Source organism: Macaca thibetana, chromosome Y (assembly GCF_024542745.1).
Source record: "Macaca thibetana thibetana isolate TM-01 chromosome Y, ASM2454274v1, whole genome shotgun sequence".
In the NCBI taxonomy this organism is placed as follows: domain Eukaryota; kingdom Metazoa; phylum Chordata; class Mammalia; order Primates; family Cercopithecidae; genus Macaca; species Macaca thibetana.
Genome location: NC_065599.1, coordinates 13,313,041 through 13,332,068, shown reverse-complemented (window position 1 = coordinate 13,332,068; position 19,028 = coordinate 13,313,041). Strand labels below are relative to the sequence as shown.

Genomic DNA, 19,028 nt, shown 5'->3' with positions numbered 1-19,028 from the left:
TCTTTCTTTGATGGGGACAAAGTGCTGCAGACTCAGCCTCAATAGACACCACTGTGCAGGTCAACATTCATTTGAACACTGAACCCCAGCAGGAATCCATCTTCATTTGAACCACTGTTCAAGTCAGGGGTTCGGCTGAAACCGCTCAGGATGCACGGCCAGGCAGTTGGGTTGAAGGGGCACTGATGGAAGCCTCACTTTTTGAACCTGAACGAGCTCTGGCTCCCCCAGGATCTGTAAACTGCATGAGAGTGAGCATCTGTCTCCATGTGGCATCAGTTTTTTGAAGCTGCTACATAAGAAATGGCCACAAACTGGGTGGTTTATACCAAGGCAGACTGACCATCTGATAGTTCTGGGGGCCAGAAGTCCAGTGGATTAAAATCAAGGTGTCGGCAGGGTTGGTTCCTTCTTGGAGACCTGGAGGAGAATCCATTTCCTGCCTTCTCTGGCTTCTGGAAGCCACCATATTCCCTGGCTCGTGGCCTCCTCTTCCATCTTCAAAGCCAGCAGCCCAGCCTCTTCCAGTCCCCTCTCTCTCTGGCCTCTGCTTCCAGCTTCACACTCCTTCTCTGACCTTCACACGTCTGCCTTCTTCTTTGAAGGGAGGTTTGTGATGACTAAGAGCCCACTCCCATAATCCAAGACCATACCTCCCCATCGCAAGGTCCCTCTTTAATCACAACTGCAAACTCCCTTTTGCCACACAAGGTGACATTCACAGATCCTGGGGACTGGGGCATAGACATCTTTCTGCAGGTGAGCTTGATTCGGCGTGCCATAATGCAAATAAATGCAGGAGCCTTGAATGCCACAGCAAACTAAAGACCAGCCTTCCCCTCCATCTCCCTCCCCAGAGAGCCAGGGAAGCCGGCTCTCTCCGCTCTCACTGCTTGCCAGTGTCTGACTCTCCATCACACCTGTGAGGAACGCAGGTACTTACATCTTCTGAACGGCGTCCTTCAGGTAGGGACAGGGTCTCATCCACCATCTGGGTCGGCTCCGGAAGGCCCTGAGCAGGCTGGTTAGAACCCAGTGGCGAATTTGCACACAGCACGCCGGCACTGGGTGTTGAATTTGCACACGGCTCTCCAACACCAGACACTGAATCTGTACACAGCGCCCCCACATCACTGAGGCAAAGCTGCACAAAAATAGACACATGGAGCGAGTCTTCCCAATGTCTCCTCAATTCACCCGCTGTCCTGGGGGGTGGGGTGGGGCCCTGTGTAGCCAGGGCTCCCAGCTCCCATCCCAATCACTAAATAATTGTCCTAAATGTTTTCTTTCTCAGAACCATTTGACACTAAGCCTTAAAGTTCCCTCCTATGCACTCCAGTACTTAGTAATCCAGTACTCAGCAAAGCGCCCAGCAGGAAACATGTGGCAAGTCAATGTTTGTGAAGTGAATACACATAAACGCCCACTTGCTGCTGTCACTCGCTGAGAGGTATTTTCAGCAGTCCTTAAAAAGTAGCCCCTAGCTCCACCCAAATAACAAAGCATACTAAAAATTACAATAGGATGCTTTTCCATTTCCCAGGCAACGCATGTGCCGACAGCAGACTCTGTTGTATTAGCAAATACTCTAGTTAAAAAAAAAAAAAAAAAAAAAGGCCGGGATGGGTGGTTCACGCCTGTAATCCCAGCACTTTGGGAGGCTGAGGCGGGTGGATCACTTGAGGTCAGGGCTTCAAGACCAGCCTGGCCAACATGGCAAAACCCCGTCTCCACTAAAAGTACAAAAATTAGCCGGGCGTGGTGGTGGGCACCTGTAATCCCAGCTACTCCGGAGGCTGAGGCAGGAGAATCGCTTGAACCCGGGAGGCGAAGGTTGCAGTGAACTGAGATCACGTCACTGCACTCCTGCCTGGGTAACAGAGCAAGACTCTGTCTCAAAAAACAAACAAACAAAACTCTAGTTTTCTTTACGCTAGTAAAAAAAAAAAAATACTCTGGTACTCTAGTACAAATGCATTAGTAAAATTTTAAAAAAAAAAAAAGCTCAAGTTTTTTTTTACTTTAGTGAAAAAAGCCATTAGGAATAAAAAGTTTCCTGAGTCCTAATTGCAAAAGGTCTTCTGCGAGGCAGATGCAGTCCACATTCAACACACTGCAGATACTCCACGATTTAGCACATCTAGGGGCTATCATTATATTTTCTGAAATCAAATTGGTGTCAATCAAAAATTTACAAAATCCTCTTCAGACACGTCCTCCAATTGCTATCTCAAATGATGCTTTCAAGTGGAAAGCGTTGGCCCAAATGACATCGTAATCAGTCATTGTGAACCACCTGTCCATGAGGGTCTCTTACTCTGATGAGGATGGCTAATTTCAATAACCTATTTCTGCACCAGGCCTATAAATCAAAACAAGATATCTACTCATTAGGCATTCTCTATTTTGAGCTAAAACATAAAAATTTTTTTAAAAGGTACTTGCTTCTCAGTATTCTTTTACATGAAATACAGTGCTTAGACAAAAAAGGGGCATTTCAAAAAAACCCACACCGGACCTTGGTGACAAGGATGTTCTCCTTGTCCTCAGCTATGGGTTTTAAGGGAATTCTCCACTTACTGTGTGACCAGGAGATGCGTGTGCTTCCCCCGCTTGGGCACTTTTATAAAGGGGCAACACGTTGTTCTGGTAGATCGTCCACCAGACATGAAGGAACACCGCCTGGTGCTGGCTACTGGACGCTGAGCCCTGCTCCAACACTGAGCCACTCTGTGGATTGTACTTGTAGTTCCAAGGTTTCGTGGACCCCAAAAAATGTACGACCTTTGCACTGGAACCAAATCTGAGAAGAAAACAGAAGGGATTCTGATTTCCACTCTAATGTGATAAAAGACACCCAGAAAGCATCCAACTACCGTGGGGCTCCTCAAAGACAGCCTCTGAAAGACTTGCCCCAATGGGTTTCCATTATTGATTATTATTATTGATGATACTACTACTATCAGCATAGTAATCAATATATAATGAATAATAATACACTACTACTTCCAATGTAGTAATCAATATATGATCAATAATAATAGACTACTACTATCAACATAGTCATCAATATATAATCAATAATAATACACTACTACTATCAATGCATGTAATCAATATGATCATGATCATATGATTACAATATGATCATGATCATATGATTACTATGCATGTAATCAATATATGATCAATAACAATATATTCTTACTATCAATGTAGTAATCATGTAATCAATAATAATATGTTATTATTATCAACATATAATAGTACTCAATATATAATCAATAATAATTACCACTATCAATGTAGTAATCAATATATAGTCAATAATATGCTACTATTAGCATAGTAATCAATATATAATCAATAGTAACATCTACTACTATCAATTCAGTAATCAATATGTGATCAATAACAAAATACTATCACGATAGTAATCAATATATAATCAATAATAATATAGTAGTACTATCAATGCAGTAATCAATATATGAGCAATAATAGCATACCACTACTATCAAGATAGTAATCAATATATCATCAATAATACTACTCCACTACTATCAGCATAGTAGTAGTAGTTTCATTTGCAGTTATTTTGCATAAAGATATACTTTTAAAATCACAGTTTTTGCAGTTATTTTATTTTGTATATATCAAGAAACATAATCGTAATCCATTGAGATTTTTTCCCAAAACAGGAAAAATAAATCAGTTTTTTAAAAACGTGAAGTACAGCAGCCCAAATCATCGTATCCTTAAAATGACAGGGGCAAAAAAAATAGCTGTTACAGTGGATAATGCAAGCAGCAAGGCAATTTGCTTTTTTTCTCTTTTACAGGATTTAAAATTTTCCCCTTGCCAACTTTTTTGTTGTTCATCATCACCATCCTCCAGGAGCCTTTTTAAACATTTTTTTTCTTGGATCACCTCCTCATGAAATATGAATACAAAAGTCACATGACATATCTATGTTCTGTACATTACATTTGTGATTATACATTAAAATATAACAAGATTTCACTCCCAAGAATCAATTTCTCTTCCTTAGGGACACCGTGTCCTGTGTAGAGAATGCAGACTCTACAATTATTGATTCCCAATGTGATTCTCAGATTCTCTATTTTCATTTATAGCCACATCTTCTGGAGCAGTGAATTTCACAGTTTCTGGTCCCCTCACCCTTGAACCTCTTAGGAACTCAAAGAGCTTTGTCCATGTGGATTCTTTCTTTTTTTTTCTCCTGAGCTGAGGCTTGCTCTGTCACTCAGGCTGGAGTGCAGTGGCATGATCTCGGCTCACTGCAAACTCCAGTTTCCAGGCTCAAGTGAGCCTCCCTCCGCAGCCTCCCGAGTAGCAGAGACTAGCGGTGTGCGACACCACGTTCAGCTAATGTCTTGTTTTATTTTTTCGTAGAGACAGGGTTTCGTCATGTTGCACAGGCTGGTCTCAAACTCCTGAGCTCAAGTCATCTGCCTGCCTCGGCCTCCCAAAGGGCTGAAATGACAGGCGTGAGCCACTGTCCCCAGTCATGTCCCTGTGGATTCTCTTTCTCCATATTTACAATAATCGAGATTAAAACTGAGAAATTAGAAAGCATATTTATCAATCCCTTTAAAAAAATCAAACCATTATGCAGTAACATAAATTTCATGATTTTTCATTAAAAAAATCTCTATATTAAAAAAAATCATTGTGAGAAGAGTGCCATCTATTTTCCCAAGAGGCGACAGCTGGTTCCTCCTAGCTCCATCTGTGTTCAGGGTATTACCTCATTGCATGCCATGTAGTGTCTGTAAAATCTCAGCATAGATGCATGAGAAAATGGCAGCAAAAAGGGAAAAAAATCACATCTTCAAATTCTTTTTTTAAAGTAGTTATGACTTTGAAGACACTTGAAAGAGTTGTGGGGTCAGGGTTCCTCGGGCTACACTTTGGGAATCACTGTCGTAGAGCCTTGACTACCTATCATTTACAGCAATCAGCAAGCAGGAGACAAGATACGGGTGTGCGTGTTTCTGTGTGTGTGTATACATATATAACGATGTACAGAGATAGATAGATCTATGTATTAATATACAGAGAGATGTCTAGATCTAGATAGATGGATAGACGCCTAGATAGAGGTCTAGATCTAGATAGATAGATCTATATAGAGAGAGATCTAGATCTAGATACCTATAGAGAGATATATAGATCCATGTATATACATAGATACCTAGCTAGATCTAGATAGATATACAGATATAGATATATAGATCTACGTATATAGATAGATATCTGGATCTAGATTGATAGATATAGATAGATACCTATATGGATGAAGATCTAAATCTAGATAGATATCTAGATACACAGATATCTAGTTCTAGATAGATAGAACTGGTATCTATATAGTGATGTAGATCTAGATAGATATCTAGATCTAGATAGATAGATAGATAGATAGATAGATAGATAGATAGATGTTTATAGATAGATATTCAGATCTGGATAGATACATATGATCGATGATAGATTAGATAGATAGATAGATAGATAGATATCTAGGTCTATATAGATAGATAAATATCTACATAGATATACAGATTAGATAGATCAATATATATAGATAGATATCTAGATCTAGATATAGGTACATATATAGATATAGATAGATAGATCTATATATACAGATACATATCCAGATCTAGATAGATATGGATAGATAGATAGATAGATAGATAGATAGATAGATAGATAGATAACAGATAGATGTCTAGGCCTATATAGATAACTATATAGACAGATACATATCTATATAGACATAGACATCTAGATAGATAGACACATAGACATAGGTATCTATCTATACAGATAAATAGATATTTAGATCTACCTAGAGATAGATAGATAGATAGATGGATGGATGGATGGATAGATAGATGGATGGATGGATGGATGGATGGATGGATGGATAGATAGATAGATAGATAGATAGATAGATAGATAGATAGATAGATGAGTTTTTAAATACGCCAACAGCTGGTATATCTTCCAGGAGGGAAGGTGGATTGGTATCGGCAGATCTGGCAGGATTCGCCAGGGTGGAGAACTTACTGCTTGAAGGCAGGGCTGTAAGTGTACATCGTGTTACTACTCAAGTTATAGATGAATGGCAGGTGCTTGTGGATGTCTGCTGTTGACCAGTTCCTGAAGAAACTATTCAGTAAGCCTTGGTCCGCCCCTACATAATGAGCAAACATAAAAGCAGGTTAGCAAAGTATGGCTTGGTCCACTCCAAGAATGCCAGATGTGCCTGAAGCTCTCAACGTAAACACTTGCCTTCGGGGTTACTAATTCCATTTCTTCCGTCTGTCAACTGAACACATTCTCTTGGTTCTCAGAAAGGACTGATAACCCAAGCCATTGATAAAAATAAGTGCATATTCCCTCCAAAATTCTCCACCAGGAGCCCCCAGAATGAATGCTAAAATTGCATATGGAGTACAAAGCACTCCACTGGTCCCCTAATGAATTCTCCCTGGTAGTGACAATGCTTTTCCCACCATTTTTGCCGGTTTTATTAACTCTTCCCCTTTACCTAGAGGCAATTCTTCACTGGTCCAGTATTTTCTTTTACTTTACAAAACTTCCAGCACATTTCCTCTCTACTGACGCCCATTTGAACAAACACCTGCTTCGGGTTGCCTCATTTTAATTCTCCCTATATTCTACCAGGGCTCAGCCAACTACACTCTGTGCATGTTTTTGTAAATAAAGTTTTATTGGAACACAGCCATGCTCTTTTCTTTTTCTTTGAGACAGGGTCTCACTCTGTCACCCTGACTGGAGTGCAGTGGTGCAATCACAGCTCACTGCAGCCTTGAACTCTTGAGCTCAGGTGCTGCTCCCAACTCAGCCTCCCAGGGAGTGGGGACTACAGGTGCTAGCATCACATCCAGCTTATTTTTGTATTTTTTGTAGAGATGCCATGTTGCCTAGGCTGGTCTTGAACTCCTGGTCTCAAGCCACCTTGAACTCCTGGACTCAAGCAATCTGTCCGCCCTGGCCTCCCAAAGTGCTGGGATTACAGGCACGAGCCACCACGGCCAGCCCATGTTCAATGCCAAGTACAGTCATGCAACACATAAAAGTGCTTCGGTCAAAGACAGACCATACATATGACGGTGGTCCCACAAGATTTTATACTGTATTTTCACTGGACCTTTGTGATGTTTAGATATGTTTAGAACCACAGATACTTCCCATTAGGTTACAATTGCCTACAACATTCAGTGCAGTCACATGCTTATATGGGTTTGTAGCTTAGGAGGAACAGGCTGTACCCTCCAGCCTAGGTATACAGTAGGCTATATCATCCAGGCGTGTGTAGATACAATCTAGGATGTTCACACAATGACAAAATCACCTAACAACACGTTTCTCAGAATGCATCCCTGTCGTTAAATGAGGCGTGACTGTATGGTCCACGGCTGACTTCAGGTCACATCTGCAGAGCTGAGTGTGTGCAACAGAGACCATAAGGCGTGCAACTCTGAAAATAGTTACTATCCGGCCCTTTAGAGAAGGATTTGCTCACCTATTTTATATGACTGGATTGTCGAACCGTTCTTTCTACTCAGCAAGGATATTTCCAATGGTTCTCTCAACTGCATATTTCCTTATGAGCGTCCTGATCTCTTCCTACACCCCTGACTGGCCATATTCTTCAATTCCCACCTCAGTCTTCAAGTGGCCATTCCCAGATATGGGGAAATGGGGTGAGGCTGCGATGCGGGTCTAGGCAGCAGTCCCATTCTCTTCCCCAAGCATCCAGGCTGCCCTGACTTACCGTCAAAGCTGCCGTGTTCCATGGCGTGCTGCAGCAGGAGTTTATGCGTGTGGAGAGAAGGCTGGAAGACAAACACCCCGCTATTGAAGCAATCCGGCCATCCGGGGTCTGGGGCCGCAGAAAACTCTCCCCTGTCGAACAGCTCATCGACATTGGACAGCACCTGGTGAAGCAAAACACGCAGAACCTGCCGCAACGCTTCTTTTACCAATGCTTCTGTTTTTGAGACAGAGTCTTGCTCTGTTGCCCAGGCTGGAGTGCAGTGGTACAGTCTCAGCTCACTGTGGCCTCCGCCTCCCAGGTTCAAGCGATTCCCCCACCTCAGCCTCCTGAGTAGCTGGGATTACAGGCACCTGCTACCATGCCTGGCTAATTTTTGTAATTTTAGTAAAAACGGGGTTTCACCACTTTGGCCAGGCTGGTCTCGAACTCCTGGCCTCAAGTGATCCACCCATCTCAACCTCCCAAAGTGCTGAGATTACAGGCGTGAGTCACTGTGCCCAGCCGCAAGTTTTTTCCCTAATGATTCTATTTTGTGTGTGTAAAATACTGTAGTTATAATTCATTCCTGGGGTAGGAACATGTCTTCCAATCCCCCGTTCTCTTCAGCAGGGTCTAGCACAGTGCTCAGGGGTATGTTACGTCTGATTATAATAGACTGAACATCTGTGTTAGAAATAGAAATGCACATGACCTCACAGGAATCTACCAGTAAGAGTTGACAGCCTGGCCAGCATGGTGAAACCCAGTCTGCACAAAAATACAAAAATTAACTGGGCATGATGGCGGGTGCCTGTAATCGCAGCCACTTGGGAGGCTGAGGTGGGAGAATCACTTGAACCCAGGAGGCAGAGGTTGCAGTGAGCCGAGATCATGCCGTTTGCACTCCAGCTTGGGTGACAGAGTGAATGTGTTGCAAAAAAAAAAAAAAAAAAAAAAAGTTGCCAGCCTGCTTCAGGACAGAGATGTGGTGTTGGAGGGTTTCCTATCAAGCAGAGAGTCTTCACTCACCAGAGTGTCTGCATCCAGGAAGACACACTTGCTGTAGTGAGTGAGAGTCCAACAGTGAAGCTTGGTGAGGGTGAGCCCGAGCTCAGGTCTCTTCAGAAAGGCCAGGTGGATGTAGTCTGCACTATCGATTAGATTCACTTCAATGACTTCATCGAACACCTTCGACAGGATGACCCTGGAACAGACATGTGCCAAATAGTAGGACAGTAGGTTAATATTTAGCATAGAACCACCTCCTCCTTCAAAAGGGTGCTGTTTTGCTGCTCACAAACATGGAACGCAGAGAGAATCCCCACGGCCCTCACTGCAGTCTCCATGTTCAGAGCACATTTCCACGGATGCCTTAGAGCTGTGCACACCGTCCATTTGTGCCCAAAAGCCTACGCATGCTTGAATGCAAATGTCAATGGTAGCAAACCCCACCGTACCGGAAGAATTAATATATTACTTTAGTAATGTACCTGAGCTAAATGACTGAAGCTTTAGGGATGCATAGAAACCACCACAATTTGTATGACATTTTGAAGTGAATTAAGTATCTTTGAACATGCTTCTTCGATAGCCAGTGTTATATTTTTCAATCAACACAAAGCACAATGATTACTCTAAGTTCAATATTTTCATATTCATATATTTAAAGTCATGCAAGGCCGGGCGCAGTGGCTCACGCCTGTAATCCCAGCACTTTGGGAGGCTGAGGTGGCCGAATCACTTGAGGTCAGGAGTTTGAGATCAGCCTGGCCAGCACGGTGAAACCCCTTCTCTACTAAAAATACAAAAATTAGCCAGGTGTGGTGGCGCCTGTAGTCCCAGCTACTCGGGAGGCTGAGGCAGGAGAATCGCTTGACCCCAGGAGGCAGAGGTTGCAGTGAGCTGAGATCGCGCCACTGCACTCCAGCCTGGGTGACAGAGCAAGACTCTATCTCAAAAAAAAACAAAAAACAAAAACAAACAAACAAAAAACTTAAATTAGCCAGGCGTGGTGGTGGACACCTGTAATTCCTGCTACTCAGGATGCTGAGGCAGGAGAATCGCTTGAACCCAGGGGGCAGAGGTTGCAGGAGGCTGAGATGGCACCACTGCACTCCAGCCTGGGCGACAGAGTGAGACTCTGTCTCAAAACACAAACAAAAAAATAAAGTCATGCAAGCGCAACTTCCCTGTCAAAATTACCAGCTGCCAAATTTATACCTGTTTTTTCAGCTGTACCTTTTGGTGTGTAGAATTTCTAAATTTCTGTGAAGTAGATTTTGTAGAATGTAATGTGTTCACTGCCTTTGTGAAGCGATATATAATTGCATAATTTCTGTGTGTAAACTGAATGCTTGGGCTTTCAATATGGTGTTCATATAAAGCAATAAATGTTAATGTTATGAAAAAGAAATGCATGCATACTTGAAAAATGTGACAAATTGAACAGAACTGTCTTAAGATGCACGCACTTGGGCCATCTCTTAGGAAGACAGCTTCCCCCTGTAAACTGCAGAGGCAGAGAAATGTAAATGCTGAGCTGTCTAACTAACAGAGGTCCATAACTATCTCTATCAATTTTTACTTTCTATATTCAAAACTTACATTGTTAGTTGCACACAAGTTTGAGACTCGAAGCTTGAAAGACTGTACATTTTATCAAAGTGAAATTTGCTCTGTTCCATTTATTTATTTATTTTTGCTTAAATCCCACTTCATCATAGTCTAGAACATATTGGGATGACAGAAAAATTAAGCAAGTGCTAGAAAAAGGATGGGGGCATGTTGAAAGAATACAGGGGGCCAGCTAGGAGAAGCACCCAATTACCAAAGCTGAAATAATGTAATCAATAACAAAAAACAACAAGCCCAAAATATGAAATAAATATTCATGAGCCTACACTAATATAAGCTTTCTTTTGATACAGGGTCTCACTCTGTCACCCAGGCTAGAGTTCAGTGGTGCAATCATAGCTCACTGCAGCCTCCAACTCCTGGGCTCAAGTGGTCCTCCCACCTCAGCCTCCCAAGTAACCGGGACTACATGTGTACGCCACCATGCCCGGCTAATTTTTGTATTTTTTGGTAGAAATGGGGTTTCACAATGTTTACGAAGCTTGTCTCAAACTTCTGGGCTCAAGCAATCTGCCTGCCTCAGTCTCCCAAAGTGCTGGGAGTACAGGCATGAGCCACCACGCCTGACCTAATATAACTATTGAATAAACAAATATGTGAGAAAGAAGGGGCAGGTTGAATTTACAACATAATTCCAAGTAATTGAAATAGAAGGAATGAGGGAAGTAGAAAATAGAAAATCACGATTAGGCAAACACTATAGTAACAACTATCGCAGACAAGACTCACTGATTTTTAGAGAAGAAACAGGCTGTTTGTGTAATGTCTATCCCAAGATATTTATCCATTACTAAAAGAAAAAAATAATAATTTTACAGTGGAGAACTCCAACAGACACCACTTAATCCAGGTGATCAAATTTAACATCACCAGGACAGGACATAAAGACATCATGCACTCTGTAACATGACATACTGAAAACTTACATCAATTCTGATGATTTTTTTGCCAAAAATGCACAACCTCAATCTAATCTTGAGAAAACACTGGACAAAACCAAACTGAAGGCTGGGTACAGTGACTCACGCTTGTAATCCCAGCACTTTGGGAGGCCGAGGCGGGTGGATCACCTGACGTCAGGAGTTCGAGACCAGCCTGGCCAACAAGGTGAAACCCCATCTCTACTAAAAATACAAAAACTAGCCAGGTGCGGTGGTGGGCACCTGTAATCCCAGCTACTCTGGAGGCTGAGGCATGAGAATTACTTGAACCTGGGAAGCAGAGGTTGCAGTGAGCTGAGATCGCGCCACTGCATTCCAGCCTGGGGGATAGAGTGAGACTCTGTCTCAAAAAAAAAAAAAAAAAAAAAAAAAGAAGAGCAATCTGTAAAACAATTGACCATTACTTAGATTGGATAGTGGAACAGAATGATATCAAATGTATCCATTTATTTTCAACATTTTGTTTGTTTTTAATTAAGCTGCCTCCTGCACTACTATATGTCTGGATTTTATGTTTATTTTCCCATTCAGAAAGTCTACCTTTTTTAAAAGGAACTTTAATCCATTCATGTTTATTATGATCACTGTTATATTTGGATTGAGTCCTGCAGTTTCGTTTCATATTATTTTCCCTTTTTTACATATATCAGACTTTTCTACTTCTTCAGTGTAATTCTTTCCCACCCACCTCTGATTGCATGAATCAGGTTTTCTTCAATCCATGCATTTCCCATTAAGGCTCTGAAACTTGTACAAATCTTTTCTAGTTTTCTGGTGGTAACCACCCTTCAACTGTCAGCACACATATTTAAGCTTATATTTTCTATGACATATAAAGGTAGTCATTACCTATGTCTTCTTCCCAGAAGAAACAAAAACATGAACATATGCTCATTCTCTCCTTCTGCTCTGCTCTTTCAATTACCTCCCATGTGAAATGTTAATTTCAGATTATTTTCACAACTATGCACTAACACATTCAGACTTAACTCTGTTTTATACATTTATGTATTCAGCACTGCTTCCTGTGTGCTCTCTTCTATTTTTTTATTATTATTATTATTATTATTATTATTATTATTATTTTGAGATAGGGTCTTGCTCTGTCACCCAGGCTGGAGTGCAGTAGTGTAATCACAGCTCACTGCAGCTTCAGTCTCCTGGGCTCAAGTGATCCTCCCACCTCAGCCTCCTGAGTAGCTGGGACTTCAGGCATGCGCCACTGCACTCAGCAATTTAAAATAATTTTTCAGTAGAGATGAGACCTCACTATGTTGTCCAGGTTGGTCTTGAACTCTTGGACTCAAGCGATCCTCCCACCTCAGCCTCTCAAAATGCTGTGGTTACAGGCATGAGCCACTGTGCTTGGCTACTCTCGCCTTTCTTGGATTACATTCCATTTTGCTGGAGTCAATCAACTAACTTTTTCCTCAAAGGTCTTTGAGGGATAACATTTTTAACGTTTGCAAATTTGAAAAGTCTTTGTTTTGCTTTCAAATTACAGTACTAAAGCTGAATACAGAACTTTCATTTCAAAGTTATCTTGCACCAGAATTTTGAGCCATCAATTATCTCAACCAAATTGATACAGAAAGGCATTTAGGATTTTTCTTCATTTTTGCTGTTCTGAAATTTTACCACTTTGTGTCTACATTTGAGCTTTCTTCATCCACTCTGCTCAATAACCGGAACACTCTCAATCTAAACTTTTTCTCAGAGCTGAAATATAATAGGAGTTACTTCTCTCCCTTCCTCCCTCCCTTCCTTCCTTCCTTCCTTCTTTCCTTCCTTCCTTTCTTTCCTTCCTTCCTTTCTCTTTCTTTCTTTCTCTCTCTCTCTCTTTCTCTCTTTCTTTCTTTCCTCTCCTATTTGACAGATATTGAAGCTCTCGGACCTTTTCTATCGTTTAGCATTTCTCTTGGACTCGACATTTATTTGTAAGATTTCACTGCTCTGTATTCAAGGTAACTATTTCTCTGAAAAAGTACCCTTCCTTCAGCAAATCTCCCTCTGCTTTTGACCCGGTTATTTATGGAATTTATGGCATCTTCGCCGCAGTTGCATAAAGATCCGGGCCATGGGGAGGGCAAGAGAAACAGCACTCCACCTCGCTACAAATGGCACTGCCATTTATGTCCTTACATCCTTTTGTTCGGCTCTGTTCATTTTCCTAAAATAAACTCCTGGAAGCCGAATTATGTTTCATGAATACCATTAGTTTAAAGCTATAAACGCAGGCTCCTGGCATGATTTCCCTACAAGATCACTCCACAACACGCTTGTACCACACAGCCTGGGTGAGGGACGATCTCCCACCACCCACACTCCTGGTCATTTATGGTCATTGCTCACTGCTCATCTTCTAGTGCCCTGAGCACCGCCGAGCGCCATCCCTCAGTTCTCCCCATGACTATGAAATATATAATAAAAGGGCCTACAAAACCTCAACCCAACCTGCAGCACTGAACCTTCCCACGATTTCTGCCATGTTGCTTCTGAATATTTTAAAGTTCCTCTTGAGTAGACCTTAAGTCTACCTTGATACAGGTAGGCAATAAGTAATAATGACATGATGGAAGATGTAGTATCCATCCCCTCAAGCATGTATACTTTGTGTTACAAGCAATTCAATTATACTCTTTAACAGCATTTTTCTATCCCCCTGCCCCCGCCGGCTTTTAGAATAAAACAGGGAACCCACTGGATGTGCTATATACCTTTCCACTCACTGGTGCATTCATTTTTGAACCTTAATATAGTCAGGCTTTTTTTTCTTTCCTTCTTTTTTGACAGAGTCTCGCTGCCACCAGGCTGGAGTGCAGTGGCACGATCTGGGCTCACTGCAACCTCCGCCTCCCAGGTTCAAGCAATTCTCCTGCCTCAGCCTTCCGAGTAGCTGGAATTACAGGCACCACCACGCCCAGCTAATGTTTTTTGTATTTTTAGTAAAGACGGGGTTTCACCATATTGGTCAGGCTGGTCTCGAACTCCTGACCTCAAGTGATCTGCCCACCTCGGCCTCCCAAAGTGCTGGGATTTGAGGTGTGAGGCACCACACCCAGCCGGTTGTTCATGATAATACCTATTTTTGTATTTGTCTGTCTATCTTTGCTTCTGGCGTGCTAGAGATGAGCCAGTGCAAACCCCTCAAGTGTTTTAAGAGTTCTTCGTATGTGATGGACAGTAAGAACCCCTCCGTTATAATATTGTCAATGTGTCCCTCAGGTTGTTTTAATCTTCCACTTTAACACATAGTATCTCTGACACAGCAACTCTGGTGTCCTCTTCCATCTTGTGTAATTTACAACAGCATTTCCAGCTTTCAGATGAATGAGACATCCACCTGCATCAATATGTGGAGATATTTTTAGTTGTCACAACTGCCAACTTCTGTCGGCATCTGGTGGGCGGAGCCCAGGGGCACTGCTCAACACCCTACAGTGCACAGGACGCCCCACCACATGGAACCCTCCAGTCCCAGATAGCAGCAGTACTGAGAAACTTCCATCTATTTTCTTATAAGATTTCTCTATGTTTTAAATGTTTACCTCTATATTTATAATCTATGTGGATTTTTTTTTTTTTTTTTGACAGAGTCTTGCTCTGTCACCCAGGCTGGAACACAGTGGCGCCATCTCGGCTTATTGCAACCTTAACCTCCCGGACTCACATGATTCTCCTGTCTCAGCCTCCCAAGTAGCTGGGATTACAGATGCCTGTCACCACACCCAGCTAATTTTTTCTTTTCTTTTTTTTTTTTTTTTGGTATTTTTAGTAGAGATGGGGCTTCACCATGTTGACCAGGCTGGTCTCGAACTCCTGACCTCAAGTGATCCACCTGCTTCAGCCTCCCAAAGGGTTGGGATGACAGGCATGAGCCACCGTGGCCAGCCTGGAATTCATTTTGTTATATGCTTAGCTTTTATTTTAAAAGGATCTTATCATTGATTTTCTCTAACATATTAATGTGATGAATGACATTAACAGATTTTAAAATAATAACCTATCTTTGCTTTCTTAGGGCAAGCACTATTTATTTCTTTACTACAGGGCTAGAGTTGCCTTATTAACATCCTGCATTTGAGGGCTTTCTCAATTCATATGTAAACACAATCAAGCCTATAAATCAAGTTTGGGTGTCAAGATTATAACAGTTTCTTAAAATAAGTGAACATATTCATCTTTTGCTAGGTTCGGTGATAGCTTATGTAGCAGGGAAATTAATTCATCATGAGCAATTTAACAGAACTTCCCTTAATATTGCCCAAACCAGGGCCTTTCTACAAGATAAGCCTTTGGTAACATTTTCAGTTTTTCTCATAGTTATTGTCAAACAGAAGGTTTCTATTCCTCCTGATGACAACAACCAACATCTTACTGATTCCCTGAGAAGGATCAAGCCCTTCTTCAATACTCCCAACGTTATTACCATAAGGGTTCTATATTGTATTCGATATTAAAACTGCCTCCAAATGACTTCTTTCTAATTTCAATTTTGCACATTTATGTTTTCTCAAATAAAAGATTCATTTTTATTTGTTATTTTTATTTTTAGAGAGAAGAGCTCACTCTGTTGCCCAGTCTGGAGTGCAGTGGTGCAATCACGGCTCACTACAGCCTCGAACCTCTAGGCTCAAACAATCCTCCCACCTCAGCTTCCTGAGTAGCTGGGACTACAGGTGCGCACCACCACACCTGGCTAACTCTTTTTATTTTCTGTAGAGATAGAGTCTTGCTATGTTGCCCAGACTGTCTCAAACTCCTGGCCTCAGGCAATCCTTCCACCTTGGCCTCCCTGAAGATTTGTTAATCTAATCCCTGAATTTGTTTCTTGTTCCCAATGATTAGTTTTATCGTTTTATCTTTATGAATTTTTTAATGCTGTTTGCTTTTTTTAATTATTATTTTAAAAATATTTGGGGCTGGGCACGGTGAGTCACATCTGTAATCCCAGCACTTTGGGAGGCCGAGGCGGGTGGATCACTTGAGGTCAGGAGTTTGAGACCAGCCTGGTCAATGTGGTGAAACCTTGTGTCTACTAAAAATACAAAAATTAGCCAGGCGTGATGTTGGATGCCTGTAATCCCAGCTACTCAGAACACTGAGGTTGGAGAATCACTGGAACCTGGGAGGTGGAGGTTGCACTGAGCCAAGATCGCACCATTGCACTCCCACCTGGACGACAGAGTGAGACTCTGTCTCAAAAAATTTAAATAAATAAATAAATAAATAAATAAATTTATATATATATACACACACACACACACATATGTATGTATATATTTTACATTTAAATCAGTGAAATTATCCAGTTCATATGTATATATGAAATATATATATTTGAAATTATCCAGTTCAAATATATATGTATATATATATTTTTAAATTTAAATCAGCGATGAGATTATCCAGTTCAAATATATTTATATGTATATACATATATATTTGAACATGTATACATACATGTATATGCATGCACGTATAAATATATACATGTATATATACATACATACACGTGTATGTATATGCATATACACATGTATGCATATAAACATATATACACACACGTATGTATATAAACATATATCTATTTGAAGTGGCTAATGTCTTCACTGATTTGAATTTTCTTTCTTGTACCACTGTAGTTGCTCTCTTTGCTTTGTATAGGAAGCACTCACATTGCAGTGATTTTCTGAAATAGTACATAATTCAAGCTTTCATTTGTACCTGGATTGAGTTATTTAGGAGAGTACTCCTAGTTTAAAACGTCTGAGGACACATTGGTTGGTTTTTTCTTTGTTTGTTCTCTTTTTAGTTTAGCTATTAATGTCTGGATTTATTATTTCATTGTCAAAGAATATGACATTCAATTCCTGCTACATCTGCCATATTAAATGCCTCCTCGTCCCATTCATATAAAATCAGTTTTTCTAAGTGGTCCATGGCTGATGAAAGAAAAAGATTATTGCTTACATAATGTATGACATTTAAGAGAAGCCTTATGCTTTATTCATTAGAGGCATTTATTTACGTATTTTCTTTATTTGAGAATTAAAGACAAAGGGAATTATAAAAGGAAATTATAAAAAAAAGACTCCTTGGCCAGGTGCTGTGGCTCATGCCTGTAATCCCAGCACTTTGGGAGGCCAAGCCAGGTGGACTGAGTGAGTCCACGAGTTCAAGATCAGCGAGGCAACGTGGAAAAACTGTGTCTCTACCAAAAATACAAAAAATAAAAATAAAAATAGCCGAGCATGGGGGCACATACTTGTGGTCCCAGCTACTTAGAAGGCTGAGGAGGGAAGATCGCTTGAGCCCGGGAGGGAGAGGTTGCGGTGAGCCGAGATGGTACCACTGCACTCCAGCCTGGGTGACAGAGCGAGACCCTGTCTCAAAAACAAATAAACAAATTGAGTTTTCAATTTCCATGATTGGGAGAATGAACTGTAACCAAACCCAGCATTGTTTTTTAAAGTATTGTGAAGCCGATCACACACCTATTTTCACATGATTCAAAGGTTCGTTACAAATGTCAGATGCCCATCATGATTGCCGGCCATCCAGGCCTGTGAAGAAGGGCGGTTAGTCGTCAGAATAACTCCTAGGACCTCTGGGGGGGAGGTGACCCTCCTTCTATAGGACCCAGCTGGGCACAAGCCGCATCTCTGAGCCTTACCTGAGCAGGCTGGACACCTGAGGAGTGATCAACACCACCAGCTTCCTCGTCAGCCTGTGTCTCCTCAGTGACTGCCCCAGGACCAGGGCGCCCTGGCAGTAGATGTCATTGGTGGCCAGTGTGACAAAAGCCTGATCAGTCACTGTGAAAATCAACAAAAAACACCAGAGTTACACTCCTGAGGGACAGCAGGGGTGATGGGGCCATAGTCACCTCCTCTCCTCTCCCACGAATCATGGCTTGAGCCAGACGTGATGGCTCACACCTGTCATCCCGGCAGTTTGGGAGGCTGAGGCCGGTGAATTGCTCGACCTCAGGAGTTCGAGACCAGCCTGGGCAACATGGTGAAACTCTGTCTCTGTGAAAAATACAAAAATTAGCTGGACGTGGTGGCATTCCTGTAGTTACAGCTACTCGGGAGGCTGAGGTGGGAGGATACTTGAGCCTGGGAGTTTGAGGCTGCAGTGAGCCATGATTGCACCACTGTACTCCAGCCTGGGTGACAGAGTGAGACCCTGTCTCAAAAAAAAAAAAAAAAGAAAATCAGGATTTGCAGTGAATATTCAGTATTCTAATTCACATACATGCTTCCTTTCATTCTAAACAAAACAAACCACAGGAGGAGTAGGAAGGACAAAGTCAACCCAACTGCTATGCCCATTTCCTGACGCTGCAATGCCATGGAAACTCATAGCTACTATCCCTTATTTTATGTTGTGTTTGACTCTTGAAAACTCACCCAAAGTGTTTAGATCTTAGGTGAAAACAAAAGGTAAAAAGTGGAAGTGATGGTTTGATGACCTGAGTTACAGCAAAGATGTAAAATCCAACTCACTCAAAAGAACTGTGCTCTAGGCTAGGTGCAGTGGCTCATGCCTGTAATCCCAGTGCTAGGGCCAAAGAAGGGGGATCATTTGAGCCCGGGAGTTTGAAACCAGCCTGGGAAACACAGCAAGACCTC

At 41.8% G+C, this 19,028-nt stretch overlaps 1 protein-coding gene across 14 annotated transcripts in view; it reads right to left on the bottom strand.

Moving 5' to 3' along the window:
* LOC126947228 (glycogenin-2) overlaps nucleotides 1-19,028 on the bottom strand; it is a 53,625-nt gene that overhangs the window by 20,276 nt on the left and 14,321 nt on the right. For 10 of the 14 annotated variants that reach the window (XR_007722969.1, XR_007722970.1, XM_050777939.1 and 7 more), the window contains exons 3-9: nucleotides 18,333-18,425; nucleotides 18,068-18,209; nucleotides 8,846-9,020; nucleotides 7,835-7,997; nucleotides 6,100-6,226; nucleotides 2,581-2,803; nucleotides 944-1,144 (exon numbers count right to left, since the gene is read on the bottom strand). Coding sequence is in view for 12 of the 14 variants with exons in the window: in XM_050777939.1 (XP_050633896.1) it covers nucleotides 944-1,144; nucleotides 2,581-2,803; nucleotides 6,100-6,226; nucleotides 7,835-7,997; nucleotides 8,846-9,020; nucleotides 18,068-18,209; nucleotides 18,333-18,425 (1,124 nt within the window). In the remaining 2 variants the exon portion in view is untranslated. The remainder of the gene's footprint in view (nucleotides 1-943; nucleotides 1,145-2,580; nucleotides 2,804-6,099; nucleotides 6,227-7,834; nucleotides 7,998-8,845; nucleotides 9,021-18,067; nucleotides 18,210-18,332; nucleotides 18,426-19,028) is intronic. The other 4 variants (XM_050777943.1, XM_050777941.1, XM_050777944.1 and 1 more) reach the window with 1 other exon arrangement.